The sequence below is a fragment of the Garra rufa genome, chromosome 16, assembly GCF_049309525.1.
Source record: "Garra rufa chromosome 16, GarRuf1.0, whole genome shotgun sequence".
Lineage (NCBI taxonomy): Eukaryota > Metazoa > Chordata > Actinopteri > Cypriniformes > Cyprinidae > Garra > Garra rufa.
Window position 1 is genome coordinate 3272790 of NC_133376.1, and position 19510 is coordinate 3292299.

At 35.3% G+C, this 19510-nt stretch overlaps 1 protein-coding gene across 1 annotated transcript; it reads left to right on the forward strand.

Annotated features, from left to right (window-relative positions):
* The first annotated feature begins 827 nt into the window (after positions 1–827).
* On the forward strand, positions 828–16288 carry zdhhc15b (zDHHC palmitoyltransferase 15b). The gene is made up of 12 exons (XM_073820328.1): positions 828–965; positions 1321–1347; positions 3603–3697; positions 4899–5019; positions 5188–5257; positions 5388–5420; positions 5562–5682; positions 8044–8176; positions 8379–8505; positions 10962–11074; positions 13985–14048; positions 14618–16288. Exons 1-11 carry the CDS (start codon positions 848–850, stop codon positions 14023–14025), a joined length of 999 nt encoding a protein of 332 aa, XP_073676429.1. The 5' UTR covers positions 828–847; the 3' UTR covers positions 14026–14048; positions 14618–16288.
* Positions 16289–19510: the final 3222 nt, after the last annotated feature.

Sequence of the window (19510 nt, forward strand, 5' to 3'; positions counted from 1 at the left end):
CTGGTTTTAGAGGGGTTTTGGCCATTTCCAGCCTGGCCAGGCTGGTCTTAGCTGGTCAGGCTGGGAAACCACCAGCTTAAACCAGCTTAAACCAGCTTGACCAGCTTGGCCAGGCTGGGAGACCAGCTAAAACCAGCTACTTCCAGCTTAAACTTCCAGCTTTTTCAGCAGGGAATGAGGCTCTACGTCCAGATTGTTGAATTTTACCCATTTTCAGTGCTTGAAAACCAAATGTTGGTCATTTTGTATACAGCTGATCTGAAGAATAAATAATGTTGAAATTAGAATTGTATCTTGTTTCCTTCTATCAAAACATTTGCATAGTACATACCTGTCTGAGTGCTAAAAATGCACTGAATGGTCAAGTTGGGGCACATTACCTTACTCTCTGTAGTATATTCATAAGATTATGATATCTTGAGTTAGTAAAAGTGTTGTTAAAAACTTGTTAGTACACAAAATAGGTGCTACACATAAGTTAAAACGTATCTATTATTATATTTTTGCAGTTCTCATTGTGTTTACACGGCTTTATCCAGCAGATGTTCCCAATGTGCAGTTTTGTGTGCTTGCTCAAAGCTATTCATTTGGCAAAGCGATTGTAACTTGTAACTTATTGAAAAGTCTAATCTCACCAGGCTGCTACAGTGTCACGGCCTGGCATTTAGTGCACTTGCTGTGACACACATTAGCTATTCATCAAGGGCAGATCATGTTGTAGTTCAGACGTACTAGTGGATGCCAGAGCAGATCGTCGTTTGGTAATCCGCCAGGCTTTCCAGCAGATGTCGGAGAGCTTGTTGTTTGGATAGACAGGCGCGCTAGCAGATGCCAGAGCGGGCTGATCATGGCTCTGTCGAGAGCACTCAGATGTTGTCAGAGGATTTTCTCCTGGATTCCTGTTATCATCATCTCATCTGTGGTTCTCTGGTCTTATTACGCGTATGTCTTTGAGCTGTGCTTCGGTAAGACCTCACAGTTGATTTATTTGAATAGGGCTAATGGTTGTTCGTCTGTAACAAGGAAGTATCATCATGTATAGTCCACAATGCTTCGTCAGTTATTTGTATTTGTGCTAGTATTCGCTAAAATAAATTGGTTTGAGTCTTTGTATCCACCTTAATCTTTTACATACATCTGCTTTAGCGTTAATTACATTATTATTGGGCTGTGTCTCAAAGCATAGACACTAAACAGCATCTCAGTAACCACAGTGAGGCCGTGGTTTTCGTCATTTTTTTGCCTAGTTAGATAAGTCACAAGGTTTTGAGACACAGCCGTGATGTTTCACGACACTGATCCTGATTCTCTGTTTTTCAGTTACTCTCAGTAATCATTTGGAGAGAGGTAAGTGATCTGTGATTGCTGACTTCCCTCTGCCATTGCGTATAAGACACAAACCAGCCTACCTGCTCTTGTGAATGGGCTTTTGTTTGAAAACAAAGTGAAAATGTCATCTTCAGTTCAGACAACTCTCAGCTGACCTCAGATGATTCAGCAACACTTGCTAGTTGTACTTTTTGAATGTTTTTTGAAATTTATGCTTAACCCTTGTGCGACCTTATGGACATTTTTGTCCATTTCAGTTTAGTTTTTTGTTATAAGTGTGCCTGTGTTAATGCCAACTGCATAAATCTTGGCTCAGGTGTGTATTTTTATTGAAATTTTAACATTTCACCCTCATTTCCTTCAAAAAAAAAATCAATTTTACCCTCCGTACAAAAAATACTCACACTCAGGACCTTAAAGGTTGTATCAGCGATTTCTAGCATGAAACATAAAGTGTAAAATTCAGCTGATCTTTCATCACGATCCACTCGCTGCCTGCCCCATAAATTGTCTGTGAAAAAACCGCGTCTCTCTGGTCAGCCTAGGGTCCGAGATATGCCAAAAAATCAATCGGCGCTACCAACCTTTCCACAGCAAAAACAAACAGTGTTCCAACCAATCAGCGTCAGGGGTTTGGTGTTGTGGACTTTCGCTCCGCCTCCCTCACATCCCTGCACCAGTAGGAAAGTCCACAACACGAACCCCCTGACGCTGATTGGTTGGAACAATGTTTGTTTATCTGTGGAATAGTTGATAGCGCCAATTGTTTTTTTGGCATATCTCGGACCCTAGGCTGACCAGAGAGACGCGGTTTTTTCACAGACAATTTATGGGGCAGGCAGCGAGCGGATCGTGAATAAAGGTCAGCTGAATTTGACACTTTATGTTTTAGGCTAGAAATCGCTGATACAACCTTTAAGGACAAAAATGTCCACATTGAAACCCATTAAAACAATTTTTTAATCAGGGGCCATTTGACTATAAAATTATGCAATATTTGCTAATAGGCATTCATTCTATCGGCAAGGCTTCAAATTTAAGATTTTTACAATTTTTTACTAGATTGTGCCATTTTTTTTTCAAATTTTCCATATAAAAGAAATACTCGCTTTTTTGTGTTTTCTGCTTATGCATATTATAGTCAATTGGAAAAAAAAAAAATATGCAGCTATAATTGTGTGGGTATGTTGGTAAGGATGTCCGAGTGTGGTTTGCATGTGTTTACTGAGCATTTTATGGGTGTAATTAGTTTGAAAGAAATGATATTGTACTGGCAATCAAAAATCCCACTCCATGTATATGAGTCCCACCCTTGGCGGGGTCATAGGGCCATGTGAAAGCTATGAATGAGGTCAAAGGAGGTTAATGAGCTTTGAGGATTTTTATTTTTCACCCAAACACTCATATTATTCCTTGATTACACTTTTTTTATTTATTATTGTTTTTGTACAGAGATAAAAGGGGAGCTTGAATTTGATGGAGAAGTTCAGAAGCCCCTAAACACATTGTTTTTGTTTTCACCACAAGAAAACGCTGATTGTTTAGTCTGGTAGATTTAATACAAAGTTTGAGTGTTCGCAAAGCAAAACCTATACATATTTGGTGCTTGAGGGCTTGGTCATTTCATTGCTTGGAAGATGAAGAAATGTTACTCTGGAGCTAGTGTTGCCCACTGACAGTGAGCATTATGCAAAGAAACCAGCTTTTAAAGCATTACAATTCTGAAAATGAATAAATGTTTGGTAATTATGAATAGAAGAGATGCTGATAAAAAAAAAAAAGTAGTGAAAGTAGGAAAAAAATATTAATATATAACATTTCTATAACAGTTTTTTGACATGGACATTTTTGTCCATTATGGTCCTAAGTGTTAGTTGTTGTTTTTTTTCTGACACTACATAAAAAATATAAATGCCTCAAAATGAATGTTGTTGTTCTTCACTGACACCCAAGAAGCTAATAAGCAAAAAAAAAAATCTGCTTATCATTTAGTATATGGAAATTAACTACTATTTTAAATTTATTCATAAAAAAAACACCTGTGGCATTATGTAAACAAACCAGATTTTAAAGTTTTAAAATTTTTAAAATTAATGAATGTTTGGTATCTATGGATAGAACAGATGCTGGTTAAAAATTGACATCAGTGAAAGTGGAAAAGAATGTTGATAAATCATATTTTTATGGCAGTTTTTTGGCACCTATGTGTAACTTTTCAATTCTATAAATTCGACTATTTACTAGTAATGATCTGTGTGTTTGTTTTTCCACAGTGGTTTATTTGTTGATATTCCATGTGTGCTTTATAATGTTCTGTTGGACGTATTGGAAAGCCATCTTTACTCCACCATCTGCGCCGTCTAAAAAGGTGCTTGTGATTTACGCTTTCTGCTTATGACACAAGTTTATTTCTAAATTTGTATTTATTTAAAATGTGAGTGTAAAAGCTGTTTGTGACATGCCTGGTTCATATTTTACTCCTAATTCTTTGATTACTCTTATTCTTTGCAGTCTTTTCATGATGATTAACCATGTAATATTTATAATAACAAAATGTTTCTAAATAAGATATTTGTAAATACTACATGTGACCCTCGACCACGAAACCAGTCTTAAGAAGCATGGGTTTATTTGACGCAATAGCCAAAAATGCATTATCGATTTTTCTTTAATGCCAAAAGTCATTAGGATTTTAAGTAAAGATCATGTTTTATCGTAAATATGTGACCCTGGACCACAAAACCAGTCATAAGGTTAAATTTGACAAAACTGAGATTTATACATCATACATTTCATACATATGAAAGCTCAATAAATAAGCTTTCTATTGATGTATGGTTTGTTAGGATAGGACAATATTTGGCTGAGATACATCTATTTGAAATCAGAAATCTGAGGATGCAAAAAAATCAAAAAGACTGAGAAAATCACCTTTAAAGTTGTCCAAATTAAGCTCTTAGCAATGCATATTACAAATCAAAAATTACATTTTGATATGTTTACAGTTGGAATTTTACAAAAAATCTTCATGGAACATGAACTTTACTTAATTTCTTAATGATTTTTGACATAAAAGAAAAATCAATAATTTTGACCCATGCAATGTATTTTTGGCTATTGCTACAAACATACCCCAGCGACTTAAGACTGGTTTTGTGGTCCAGGGTCACATATATCAAAACTTAATTTTTGATTGGTCAAATGCATTGCTAAGAACTTCATTTTAACAACTTCAAAGGCTATTTTCTCAGAATCTAATGTATCCTGGCCAAATCCTATCCTAACAAAACCATACATCAATGGAAAGCTCATTTATACAGCTTTGAGATGATGTATAATTCTCAATTAAAAAAAAAAAAAAAAAATTGGCCCTTATGACTGGTTTTGTGGTCCAGGATCACATATTACAATAATAGGAATTAAATGAGAAACATCCTTAAGAATAAGAATTAAACAAAAAAAAAATGCAATTGTAGTTGAAAATTGTCTTTAAAATGCCTAAAATTCTAATGGGTCTCTAATTGGCTTCAATTTCCTGTGAATTTCTTTATTTTTTTCCTTCGCTCTAGTTCCATTTATCATACACTGATAAAGAGAGGTATGAGATGGAAGAACGGCCGGATGTTCAGAAGCAGATTCTCGTTGATATCGCTAAGAAACTTCCCATCTTCACGCGTGCTCAGTCAGGAGGTACGCAGAGCTATGACGCCAGACATCTGTCAGTAATATGTACATTTCCACAGCAGCTGCAGCTCTATAGTCATTTGGCTGAATGTTGTGAATGACCGTGTTTGCCAGTTCAACATGTGATCGGATGTAAACGCGGGCAGCTGATCGTCTTTATCTCCATGTGTTCAGCTATCAGGTTCTGCGATCGTTGTCAGGTGATAAAGCCGGACCGTTGTCACCACTGCTCCGTCTGTGAAACGTAAGGCAAGCACTGCACCAACCCTTGTTCCTGAAAACAGATCTCTCGACACAAAACCTGTATTTTAATTAAGGTTACAGGATGTTGTTGAACAGCACGACTTGATTTGAACGTTTCTGTGTTTTTATAGATGTGTTTTGAAAATGGATCACCATTGTCCATGGTAAATAATAATTTGTTGTCTTATGAATCAAGTAATCTGATATTCTTAGCTGTTGTCGCATATGAGATAAGATTAATGCTTTACATTTTGTACACTCTGAAATGCTAGATATGTGATGTCTTTGGTGTATGTGTTCTTTAGGGTAAACAACTGTGTTGGATTCTCCAACTATAAGTTCTTTCTGCTGTTCCTGTCTTACTCCATGATCTACTGCGTGTTCATTGCGTCAACAGTGTTCCAGTACTTCCTCAAGTTCTGGGTGGTGAGTTTCAGCAAACAGTTTTGATTAAGCTCATAGTGTGTTAACTTTTAATGTTTGTTTACTGTACAAACACAAATTGTGATACAGGCCTGGGAAAGTCATGAGTTTATTATAGATATTATTGAATGCTTTGAGATGTTGTCCAGTCTTAATTCAGGTTAAAGGATTAGTTTACTTCCAGATGTTCATGTCTTTCTTTCTTCAGTCGAAAAAGAGAAAAACATTCCAGGATTTTTCTCCATACAGTGGACTTCAATGGTGGCCAATGGGTTGAAGGTCCAAATTGCAGTTTTAGTGCAGCTTCAAAGGGCTCAGTCGAGGAATAAGGGTCTTATCTAGTAAAACGATCAGTCATTTTCTAAAAAAAAAAATCGTATATACTTTTTAACCACAACTGCTCATCTTGCAATAACTCGACCTCGCATATTACGTAATCCTGCATGCGTGACATAGGCGGAAGTTCCCACCCAGTGTTTACAAAGCTAATGAGCAAAGAAGCTCAAATACCCTTTACAAAAAAGGTAAAACAACGATGTCGGACAGTTTTGAAGTTTTTCAACATGTGACCTTTCTAATGTGATTACATAATGCATAAAAAAGATGCGCAAGCTGAGCTAGAGCAAGATGAGTATTTGTGGTTAAAAAGTATATTAATTTATTATTATTATTATTTTAGAAAATTACCAATTGTTTTGTTTGGTAAGAGGTTTATTCCTTGCCTGGGATCATGTAGAGCACCTTGAAGCTGCAATTTTTAACTTCACCATTGCAGTCCACTATATGGAGAAAAATCCTGGAATGTTTTCCTCAATAACCTTAAATTAATTTCAACCGAAGAAAGACATGAACATCTTGGATGACATGGTGGTGAGTAAATTACAGGGAAATGTTTATTCTGGAATTGAACTAATCCTTGTTGTTGTTGTAGTGTTACTGATATGTATTCACTGAAGAGAGAGCAATCATGCTTTAAATAGACCAACAATTTCTAAACTAACTTCCTAACTCAATAATATTAGCAAGAGGGCAGGCGTCATTATCCAAAATGTTGAGAAAATCGCCTTTAAAGTTGTCCAAATGAAGTTCTTAGCAATGCATATTACCAATCAAAAAACAGGTTTTGATATATTTACAGTAGGAAATTTACTAAAGATCTTCATGGAACATTTGTGACCCTGGACCACAAAACCAGTCTTAAGTCGCTGGGGTATATTTGTAGCAATAGCCAAAAATACATTGCATGGGTCAAAATTTTTTATTTTTATTTTATGCCAAAAATCATTAAGAAATTAAGTAAAGTTCATGTTCCATGATGATTTTTTGTAAAATTCCTTTTGTAAACATATCAAAATGTAATTTTTGATTGGTAATATGCATTGTTAAGAACCTAATTTGGACAACTTTAAAGGTGATTTTCTCAGTATTTTGATTTTTTTGCATCTTCAGATTTCTGATTTCAAATAGATGTATCTCAGCCAAATATTGTCCTATCCTAACAAACCATACATCAATAGAAAGCTTATTTATTGAGCTTTCATATGATGTATACACCTCAGTTTTGTCAAATTTAACCTTATGACTGGTTTTGTGGTCCAGGGTCACATTTTTGGCTGGGATAATTTTGACCCATACAATGTATTTTTGGCTATTGCTACAAATATACCCGAGCTACTTATGAATACACAATATCTGAACTAGAGCTGTATTTGAGAGTGCATGTCCAGTTTTGTACGAGTGGAGAGATTAATGCTTGTGCAACTAATGGGTGAAAGTGAAACTATGTTAGAAAAATTCACATTAGACATTTGTCGTTTAAATTAATAATACTTTATTGAGGAAAAAGAAAGTCACTTTAAGCACAGACTTAGACTTCAAACAGCATGCACATAATGCAGTGTTTTTTTTGTTTTTTACAATATTCCTGCAGTCCTATTAGAGCAACATCTAAAAAACAGACACGTTTACATTTACATCTACATTTACAAAAATAATAATAACAATAATGTGACTAGTCTTTAAATCTGTCTCATCTTTTCATGTAACCTTAAACAGCTAGGCTGATTTCATTATTGCAAGATGCTCAAATTTGAATTATTTTTTTTAGTCAAAAGCAGATCACTACAGGAAATCAAAGCCACAGACTTTAAGGGGCTAGTTCTGTTATCTTTTCAGGCTAATGTCATTCCAAACCTGTGTGCTTATAAATAATGATTATGCTTTTAACAGCATGCAGAATGATATTTGCCTTTTTGACTATAGCCACAGTTTGGTACAGTAAAATGTATTTTTGAGCATAATGTTTAGGGTTGTGCTGCTGCTAAAAATACACATTTCAAACATTTCTTTGCATTTCTTTGTTAGGGAGATCTACCCAACGGCCCTGCAAAATTCCACGTGCTCTTCCTGTTGTTTGTGGCGCTCATGTTTTTTGTCAGTCTCATGTTCCTGTTTGGCTACCACTGTTGGTTGGTGGCTAAAAACAGATCCACACTAGGTAAGAAAGCCTTTGTTTTTATACTAAATTCCTGGGTTTTCCTTTACCCTTTCATTGTATTTTTGCAAGAAGCAGAAACGTCATGAAACTTTATACCACTTGCTACATATCTGGCTTGACCTTTGGTTAGCAGAAGTGATTTATGTGGCTCATAATTTTGGTGTGTACTGTTTAACCTCAATGAACCTTCCTGTTATTTTAGAGGCATTTTCTGCACCGGTGTTTCAGAACGGGCCTGACAGGAATGGCTTTAATGTTGGGCTCAGCAGAAACCTCCAGCAGGTGTTTGGGCAGGATAAAAAGCTCTGGTTTATTCCGGTGTTCACAAGGTGAGCTCAGGTCAAAACTGCTTACACTCCAAAAGGATGCATTGATCAAAATTTACACTGAAGACATTTATTATGTTACCAACGAATCATATTTCAAATAAATGCTGATCTTTGGTATTTGCTGTTCGTTTAAGAATCCCGAAAAATGTCACATTCCACAAAAATCGCATTAAAGTAGCATTACATTTTTATATTTCACAATGTTACTGTATTTTGGATTACTGTAGTTGTTCTCAAATAAATGCAGCCTTGGAGAGCGTAAGTACGGTGACCGCCGGGGGTCATGATTGGTTCACTTAATTTTGTCATGGCCATGAGATATTAATTTGTGGGAATATCATATTATGTTTTGGCCACAAGATTATTTTGATGAGGTAACAACATCCTTATGACTTCTTATGTTGAGGGAACAACATGCATTTCTTGTGGCCATGAGTTTAATGCGTAAACAACCTGCGTGACCCTAGTAAGCTGGGATTATCAGAGATGGATTTATTAATATTTTATTTTAAATAAAAAAAATATTATATTAATTATTATAGACATTACTATATTATTATATTAACAATAAGGGATGCTTGAATGTCTACATGAATGTGCGATGTAGACAGCATTTGAAAGAAGTTCATCATGAATACATATTACATAAAGTACATCAAATAAAGTAGGTCTACAAGACATTTTTATTCATCCTTCTGTTTACTGATCTGTCTTTTTTTCGTATTTGTATTATAATTATTATTAGCCTATTATTATCGGTTATATTTTTATTTTCGTTTATATTATTTTTTTTCCCTCTTCATTTCGATCTATTTACTTAACGTTCACAATGTAGATGATACTGTAAATGCTTGACATATGCTATATGACTGGGATTTTTACTGGAATGCAGTTTAAAGGTTGACTTTAACACAAATTTAGTAGTTCATTTGTAAATGAAAACGCTCATTTATTGTTAAAAACACGGGCATACAATCATGTCAACTTTATTGCCATAATTGTCAGACGTTAACTAAATATAGCCCTAACCAGTTAAAATAATAAATTAATAATAAATAATAATAAAAAATAATAGCCTAATAATAATTATATTAAATTATAAGTGACTTAGGGCTATATTTTTATATTTATTGTGTATCTCTCAACGTACGTTCTGCATAATGCTAGTATTTGCTACCATATATTTTGCAAATACTGTAAACAACAATTATGCCAATAAAGTTTTGACTTTATGGTTGTATTTATGTCCATGTGTGACGATAAATGATTTTCAAATGAAACTACGTGAATGATTGTCAATAAAACACTATATTTATATAGGCTCGTCTATTAATTCGACGAAATAAAATAAAATATATGTTAATTTAAACCTTTAAACTGCATTCCAGTAATAATCACAGTCATATAGCATAATCAAAGCTTTATTGGCATGTCCAGCACTTACAGTATCTTTTACATTCAGAACGTTAAGTAAAGAGATCAATGGAAAAACAAATATAAACGAATAAAACAAATATTACGGAAAAAATAGGATCCGTTAATGGACTTGCAAGACTGTGGGATGCATAAAAAGGTTTCTTGTAGGCCTATTTTATTTGATGTGCTTTATGTAATGTTTATGAATGATAAACTTCTTTTGAATGCTGTCTACATCGCGCATAGACATCATTCGCATAGACAGCATCGCCTATTGTTAATATAATCATATATCTGACCCTGGAGCACAAAACCAGTCTTAAGTCGCTGGGGTATATTTGTAGCAATAGCCAAAAATGCTTTGTATGGGTCAAAATTATAGATTTTTCTTTTATGCCAAAAATCATTAGGAAATTAAGTAAAGATCATGTTCCATGATTTTTTTTTTTTTATTCCTACTATAAATATATAAAAATGAAATTTTTGATTGGTAATATGCATTGTTGAGAACTTAATTTGGAGAACTTTAAAGGTGATTTTCTCAGTATTTTGATTTTTTTGCACCCTCAGATTCCAGATTTTCAAATAGATGTATCTCGACCAAATATTGTCCTATCCTAACAAACCATACATCAATAGAAAGCTTATTTATTGAGCTTTCATGTGATGTACATCTCAGTTTTGTCAAATTTAACCTTATGACTGGTTTTGTGGTCCTGGGTCACATATGTATTCATTTCTGTTATAATTAATATAATACTTTCTTAATTCAACATAAAATATTAATAAATCCATCTCTGATAATGTTGTTACCTCGACAAAATGATCTCGTGGCCAAACTTAAGTGAACCGATCAGGTCACCGTACATAAGAGACTTCTTTCACATTAAAAAAAATGAATCGTGGTAATTCCAAAATTTTGTCCAGCAGTGTATCAATGGATATAAATGTCTTGTTGCACATAAATGAACAACAGCTGAACTATGAAAAAAGGCTTTTGTAAATGTTTTCCATGTGTTCTGTGTGTTTGTATGTCATAGTCAGGGTGATGGGCACTATTTCCCACTGAGGACCCTGCGTGAATCAGAGAATCCTTTATTGGCCAATGAGGAGAAATGGCTGGAGGACGGTGGATCAGATGAAGAAAGTTCAGGTGAGGTCGTGTCCAAGTTAAAATGCGTCTTTAATATGTAATTTTGTACTTCAGTGTACTATCAGGTACATCTGATACACTAAATACGCCACTAAATGTCAGTCATTTTGCAACTTAATTGCACTTATATAAGTCATTTTGGAACGACCAATAATTTTTGTTAAAAAAGCGTAAGTGTGTGGGCAGTGAATCAGTTTAATCGTGCATCTTTAAAAGGCGTGTATCATGAGGAATCTGACTGTCTTAATGTTTTGAGATGAAAGAGTGTGTGCTGTGTAAACATACTTTAACTGTCAGAACTCAGCAACATGCGCTTCAAAAGAGGAATGAAACAGCGCTATTCATCTGAACTACACGGCCAGTCCATTTATCAGTTTCATCCGAGCAACGTGGATAGATCTTAACCACACGTCCTTGATTATGCAACCCTTCAAGTTCCTTTTAGAAGCACTTGAATTCAGTGCAGAATTCTGTTACAAACCTCAAATGTCTCTGTGATTTAACCAGTTTATCACATGGCTCTCTGAAATGCTTGATTCTGATTGGTCAGTTGAGGTCTTTTAATCCCTGATAATGCCTATCATCATTAGTAGCGAGAATGAAGATGCGTCCCAATTCACATACTTGTGCACTATTCTACGCTATTTTGCTGTAAGAATGAGAAGTGCACTTCAAATGCCTGGATGATGTTTTAGACACTTCATGCAATCTCAGCTTTAATTACGAAGTGGAGTGACTATCGGACTCTCCATGATGGATGACAAACAAGTTAGACATACTGCATAGTTTAAATGCATGTTTTTTTGTGCGCTAATAAAAAAATACAGCTCAAATCAATATTTTGTATGCATTTATATCCTTCGATAAAAAGAGTAATGGTAATAAGAAGAGTAGTGCACATTAAAATATTAACCTTTTTTGTATAAAAACAGGGTTTTTATGTTCAGATTTTACTGATGTTACAGTTATAAGTACATTTCCATCTGCATTCCGATTCATACTTGTGTTTTATTGTCCATTTCCATGAGACAAAATATGTCATATTTAGTAGCACAGCTTTCATTTGTTAGTCTGGAGCCCTGTGTTTGGATTTCAGATAGAGGTGCGATATTTAAAGAAGTTCACTTCCAGAACAAAAATGTATAATTTACTCACCACTTTGCCATCCAAGATTGTGATGTCTTTCCTTTTTCAGTCGTAAATACATTTATGTTTCTTGAGGAAAACACATATAGTGCGCTTCAGTGGTGCTCCCAAGTTTGAACTTCCAAAATGCAGTTTAAATGCAGCTTTAAAGGGCTCTAAACGATCCCAGCCGAGGAAGAAGGGTCTTATCTTGCAAAGATTTTCTAAAAAAAATGCTCATCTTGTCTAGCTCTGCGTGTACTCTTATTTATTCTGGTTCTAGACAGTTAGGGTATGTCAAAAAACTCCCATTTTATTTTCTCCTCCAACTTCAAAAATGTCCTACTTCGCTGTTTTATTGTTTTTGTTTAGGGGATCATTCTTCAATTGGGGTGGCAAATGAGAGGCAGAATTTGAAAAAAAATGCTTGTTTTGTTTTTTTTATTTTGATAAAATGTATTGCTGTGCTTTTAAAATTAGTTTAATATGCTATATCCATTCAAATTTAAGCGTTTTTTTTTTTTTTTTAAATTGTAATCAAACACTGGTGACACAACCAATTATATCTATAGTGCTACCAAGAAAGACAGTAACACCACAGACAAATTAGCCTAAATCCAGACTTTTCTAAAATGGAGGCTGCCATCATGATGATTTCAAGATCAGGGGACATTTTGGAAATAAGTTTGTATTTCTCAAAATGTTGAAAAAAACAATCCCCCACCCGCCAACAATTCAAATTTTCATATTTCCATGATATTCTAGTGAGCTTTGTGACATCATAATATCCGGAAAACAGGACTGTAGTCCAAAGGATTAGTTCGTTGTAGTTCTTGAAAAGGGATTTTTAAAAACACTAAATATCTTCCTTTGGAGTGGACTTTGAGATTTGTAGCTTTGTAGTTGTTTTTATGCCCAAACATACACCCCACACACTAACTAAAATTAAAAACGTGAAAAAGCATTATAGGACCCCTTTAATAAAATTGTAGATGCTAAATAAAATCTATATTCACAGTATGCTTTTTTTGTGTTAAAAATGTTATATTGCTGCAGTTACATTCCATTATACCTCTCTGAAGCATGGCGGGAACATGCATAATATGTTACAAATACAATCTCTTAAACACAATTAAATATGTATTTTAAAACAAAAATGTAACTATTAACAGTGCACAAATTGTGTTTACCCTACAGAATACAAACGTGAAAACATTTTATGATTTATTGGTATTTAAAGTTTATTTCGCCTGTTGTAAAGTAGAGGGACACCACTTGCCACCACAAATGAAGAATGACCCAAAGGTGTTTGTTTGATCTTTTTTGCATGTTCACTTTGTAAACACTGCGTCAGTACTTCTGCAGCAATGTAGGATGATTTTGAAGTTGGAGAAGAAAATGAGATGGGAGTTTATAGATGTAGCCTAACTGGAATAAACGGAGTACATGCAGAGCTACACAAGATGAGCATTTATTTTTATTTTTTGGGGGTTTTTTTTAGAATATAACCGTTCGTTTCACTAGATAAGACCCTTCTCCCTCGACTAGGATCGTTTAGAGCACTTTGAAGCTGCATTGAAACTGCATTTTGGAAGTTCAATCTTGCAGGCACTGTTGAAGTCCACTATAAGGAGAGAAATCCCAAAAGTTTTATTTCAAAAATCATAATTTTCATAATCTTTTGATATTTAGTCATTTGTTTCCAGTTTAGATTGTTCAAATAAATCTGCTGTTAGAGGGATTTTTAAACAAGTGTTAACTCTCTGCCATACAATGTTATTTCAGATGAAAATGGACCTTCAGTCATTATTAGGACGGAATCATAATCACTTGAGTGAGCGAATGCTTGGTGAGTATGGATTTTAGTGGTGAAGGCAAGCATTACTATTACTGTTAATACTGTTGGTTAATTACTATTAGCTCATACTGTACCATTTGTACTTTCATTCCCAAAAAAAAAAAAAAAAAAAAAAGATGTGGCTTGTCTTTCACAGAAGCAACCTTGGTAACACCACTCAATATAAAAATCTAGCTTTTTTACACTTTTAAAATTCATCTAAAGGAATGGCTAAAAAACAATCAAATATGCACTCATTCTTCAATCTGAGGACTTGGCTTTTTGTAAATGACCACAATGGCAGAAACTGATGTTTATGTTACTTTATTCATTCATTTTAATGTTATGCATTTTTGATGATTCTGTCTCTGTTTGTCTTAAATTGTTATCTGCCAAGGGACAAGGGATGTAAATTAGCCTTCGGCTAACTCCCACATACTTACATTTTCTAATGTTCATTAGTATGTACTGTCCCTTATTAATTAAATAAATAAATAAATAAATATAAAAATCTAGATCTAGTTTTGCTCTCCCAAAAGTTTTGTTTACACTAACATTGTTTTTGTTTTGTTTTTTACTAGTGGGATCCTTATTCACTTTAGCATCATGAGCGGTTTAAGAAAGCACCAATCCTTGAATGAGACGACTGCATTCCAAATCCTGGATCTTTCCAGAAAAGCCTGTTTTTTTTTTTAGAGAGAGAGCCAAATATATTGAAACAATGAGGATTGTCTTGTAATGACGATGACTTAGAACTCATGCTGAATGTTATCAAGTATATTGCTCATCTTTTATGAAAAGGAGAGCCACAGGACAATCACTGGCATTTTCAGATGTCCTAGACCTGATGGACTGTTGATTATCATGCTTTGATGAGAGCAGATGGACACATCTCTGATGAATTATGATATATCCATATCTTGGAGGTATTTCAAGGATGTTTCTGATTGCTGTTATTTTTTTTTTCTTCACATAGTGGGATAAATGTTTAAAAATGTCATACTTCACCCTGAAAACAAAGTGAGATTATATTATATAATAGACATTAAGCCTATTTATGACCATATTCATTTTAAACCTGCAAAAAATGCAAAACCTTTATTTATTTTTTGTGTATTGTTAAGTATTTACTATTTGGTGTTATTTGCTATTCAGCCTTTAATTTTTAATTAACAGCGGTACAGTAATAAATAAATAAAATTTGTATAGCAATAAAGAGAATTTAATAAGAATAACCATTGAGTATTGAGGCTTCCAGCAAAACTACAAAATAAAATAGGGATGCATTATACTAATGTGCTTAATTATAGTATGAGAAATTAAAACAGGTTTCTTGTTTATTATGCACAATATAATTTCTTTTGATTTCGGGGTGAAATGTGACATGCATGTGGTTTCATGACATTCACCCAATGCAAACAGAGATCTCTTACTCTGGCGTGCATGTGCGTGTGTGTGCGATTGTGTTGCTAGCATTAACGCACGTTTTCCATATTGAGTTGGTAAGAAGTCAATCCTATGCATTTATCATCTGTATACAGTATATCACTGACTGGCTGACATTTTTATTGAGCTTCTTTTAATCCTTGATGACTATTTCAGACTGTGACTGTTTTCCTGTGGTCAATAGAGAGCAGTCTGGATTTACCTTCTTTCTTTTGCATTGTGATGCAATATAAAGACATTCTGATACCTCTCTGTATATATTTAGGAAGAGACTGCTGAGGTCAGTATTGTTTAGGACTTGTAAAACCTATTACGAGATATGTTTAATGTATTACCGTAAAACCCACGAGGTTGTTTCAGACATTGGGACTGTCTAACACTATTGCCTTGTTTTTCTCTAGTCCAAAAGTAGTAGGTGTGGGATCGCAGCATTGTATTGTATTGCAAGTAGGCGAGTAATCTTTTTGAATTTGTCCAAGTTAGTCTGTTTGAAAGGTACGTTTGAGTCCGTTTGTGTGGCCCTCTTCAGATACTGTAATTGTCTGCATAAAGAATTGATATGCCTATCATACGGTTCTCACTTATGAGGATAATTATTAGCCAATGCTTATTTGATTTGCACTGCCCCTAATCTAAGGGTGATCATTGCTTCCTTTGACTGTGTATGCGCTCCAACACTTTCCTTTAACTCCATATCCACTACATGATTAAGTCATTACATGCCAATGTTTTTCCGATGGTGCAAAATATGTATTGTTCAAAAGTTCTGTCTGATGATTAAATGTCAATGATCTTTAAATACTTTACCTACTTTGGTGATCTTCACTTTTTGAAATCTAATATCACTTCTTTTGTCACTAGAAAAGTTTATTGTTTTTTCTATTTATTTCTCTTTCAGTGTGTTTTGTACGGTGGCCGACAGAGGCCAACGCGCTGCAAACAAGAAAACACATGCAAACAGAAAAAAACGACAACAAATTAAGAAAACATCTTCATCAGTTTGACAACACAGGCGCTGCAAATCCTCGCAACGCAAACACAAATACGGAAACGCGCTGCAAATTCTCACAACACAACCAAACTCAGAAACGCGCTGCGAACACACGAGGGTGCTGCAAACTAACAAACGCGCTGCATATAGCACAGTCCACAACGGAAATGTTTCAGGGGGACCTCAAAAAGTGACGAACTCATCTGGGACCTGATTATTTATATCACTATCACCTTTAAGTGATACTATACTATCACTAAAAGGTGATAGTTCACCGATAACACCTCTGCTCTGACCAACAGCCACTGAGAAAATAATCAGGTCCCAGATGGGTTCGTCACTTTTTGAGGTCCCCCTGAAACATTTCCGTTGTGGACCGAGCTATATGCAGCGCGTTTGTGTGTTCGCAGCGCGTTTCTGATTTTGGTTGTGTTGTGAGAATTTGCAGCGCGTTTCCGTATTTGTGTTTGCGTTGCGAGGATTTGCAGCGCCTGTGTTGTCAAACTGATAAAGATGTTTTCTTAATTTGTTGTCGTTTTTTCTGTTTGCATGTGTTTTCTTGTTTGCAGCGCGTTGGCCTCTGTCGGCCACCGTAGTTTTGGGACTAAAGGTCAAAGCAAAATGGTCAAAGATTATTACACCACATTATTTTTATCCAACACTTGTTAACTCTTCACTGCCTTTTCTTTATTTAACAGAACTGAAGTTTTATCAAGCCCATGTAAAAGTAAATTTGCTGCACATGGAAGTGTCTGAACCGTAGTCATCACTTTTTAAAGTGAATTAATGTTTTTTTTTTTTTAAAGGAGAAGGTGAAAGACAGCAGCCTTTCAAATTTAATCTTCATTGAATTATTAGGTGTTAGAATGACAGGTGTGAACTGTATTATGGTGCTATTTTGGAAAACCATCTTCATGCCGTTCAACACTGGCTATCTACCAAGCACTGTAATTTTCCTAGGAGGTGTACAATTATCAATGAAGGAATGTAAAGGTCAGCTGGAGCAGAACAGAGAAGTGGCAGCTTTCTGATTCCACTTTCATAATGGCTGGTAATTACATGGATTCTCAGCAGGCCACAATGGACAGAATATTAAGAAAAGACAATAAGAACTTTCTCTTTTTGATGGCAAAGAATGATATGAACATTCTCAGATCTGTCTGTCTGTCGTGCCCTCCACTATTATTGGCACCCTTAGTAAAACTGAGCAAAGGTGACTGAAAATAAATCTGCATCGTTTATCCTTTAGATCTTTCATTCGAAAAATTCACAAAATTCTAACCTTTCATTGAAGTAAAACGACGGAAAATGGGGAGGATATCTCATTATCAAATAAATGTTTTTCTCTAGATCACGTTGGCCACAAAAGAAGCACCAACATGAAGCTGGAAAGAGAGAGATTCTGGAGAATCTAGAGAGATTTTGTTTGAAGGAATGGTCTCTGATCTCTTGTCACCCCTAAAAATGTGTCTAAGTAAAATATCTCTAAAGTATATTCCCATTAATATTACAATTTTGGCACACCAGGGTGGCTAGGAGTGGCTAGGAGTATAAAATTGTATTTTGTAATACAAAATAGAAAATGGCTGTAAGAAACGAGCTAAAGCATTGAAAACCCCCATTCCCACCATCAGGGCAATAATTAAGTTCCAATCAACTAAAGATGTTACAAATCTGCCTAGAAGAGGACGTGTGTCTATATCATCCTAATGCACAATAAGGAGGAGAGTTTGAGTGGCCAAAGACTCTCCGAGGATCACAGCTGGAGAATTGCAGAGAATTGTTGAGTCTTGGGGTCAGAAAGCCTAAAATAAAATGATCAAACAGCCCCTATTGCCTACATCAGCACATGTTGTTCCAGAGGGTTTCAAGAAAAAATCCTCCTGGCTCACCCAAAAACAAACTCCAGCATATTCACTTGTCAGACATGATTGGAACTTCAAACAGAACTGGCTTCTATGGTCAGATGAAACTAAAAAATTAGCTTTTTGGCAGCTAACCCTCCAGATGGTTTTGGTGCAGACAGTGATAAAAAGTACCCCATGCCCATGGTTAAAAATACTGCTGATTCTTTAATGTTGTGGACCTATTTTTCTGCCGAAGGTCCTGGACATCTTGTTTAGATACATGGCTTCATGGATTGTATCAAATAGCAGCAGATAAAAAATCTAAACCTGACTGCCTCTGTTAGAAATCCTACGTATAATGGGCCATGGTTGTATCTTCCAGCAGGACGATGATCCAAAACAAACATTAAAATCAACACAAAATTGTGTCACTGAGCACAGAATGAAGCTTGTGCCATGGCCATCCCAGTCCTCTGACCTGAACCCGGTATAGAAACTGGAGAGAAGAAGCACCAACATGAAGCTGGAAAGAGAGAGATTCTAGAGAATCTAGAGAGATTTTGTTTGAAGGAATGGCCTCTGATCTCTTGTCAGGTGTTCTCCAAACTCATTAGACATTGTTGGAGAAAACTCAGAACTGTTATCGTGGGAAAAGGAAGTTGCAGTAATTGGGTGCCAATAATAGTGGCCAACGTGAACTAGAGAAAAACATTTGTTTCATAATGAGATTTCACCCCTAGGTTCTATTGTTTTACTTCAATGAAACGTTTTATTTACCAAGGGGGCCAATATTAGTGGAGGACACTGTCTGTCTGTCTGTTTATCTGTCTATCTGTCTGTGTCTATCTATCTGTCTGACTATCAGTCTGTCTGTCTATCTGTGTCTATCTATCTGTCTGTCTGTCTATCTGTTGGTACAGCTCCTACGAGTCGACCCTGTAAGCAATAGTCGAAACTGAAATTGCCATAATTTTACAACCTGCTGTCGCTGCGATCCCGTTCGCGCCGTCTATTCCTCTAAACGAAGACCCACTTCGGTGGTGGTGCGGGATGTCCAGGCGCTTTCTGAAACTCTATCGGCTTGCTTTTCTTTTTCTCTGTGTGACTGCGAATTTAGTTCCTGTCGAGCGTGTTTTTACTAGTTCATCAGATCATGTTGATAATGATTACTGAACAAAAACGCTGAACAA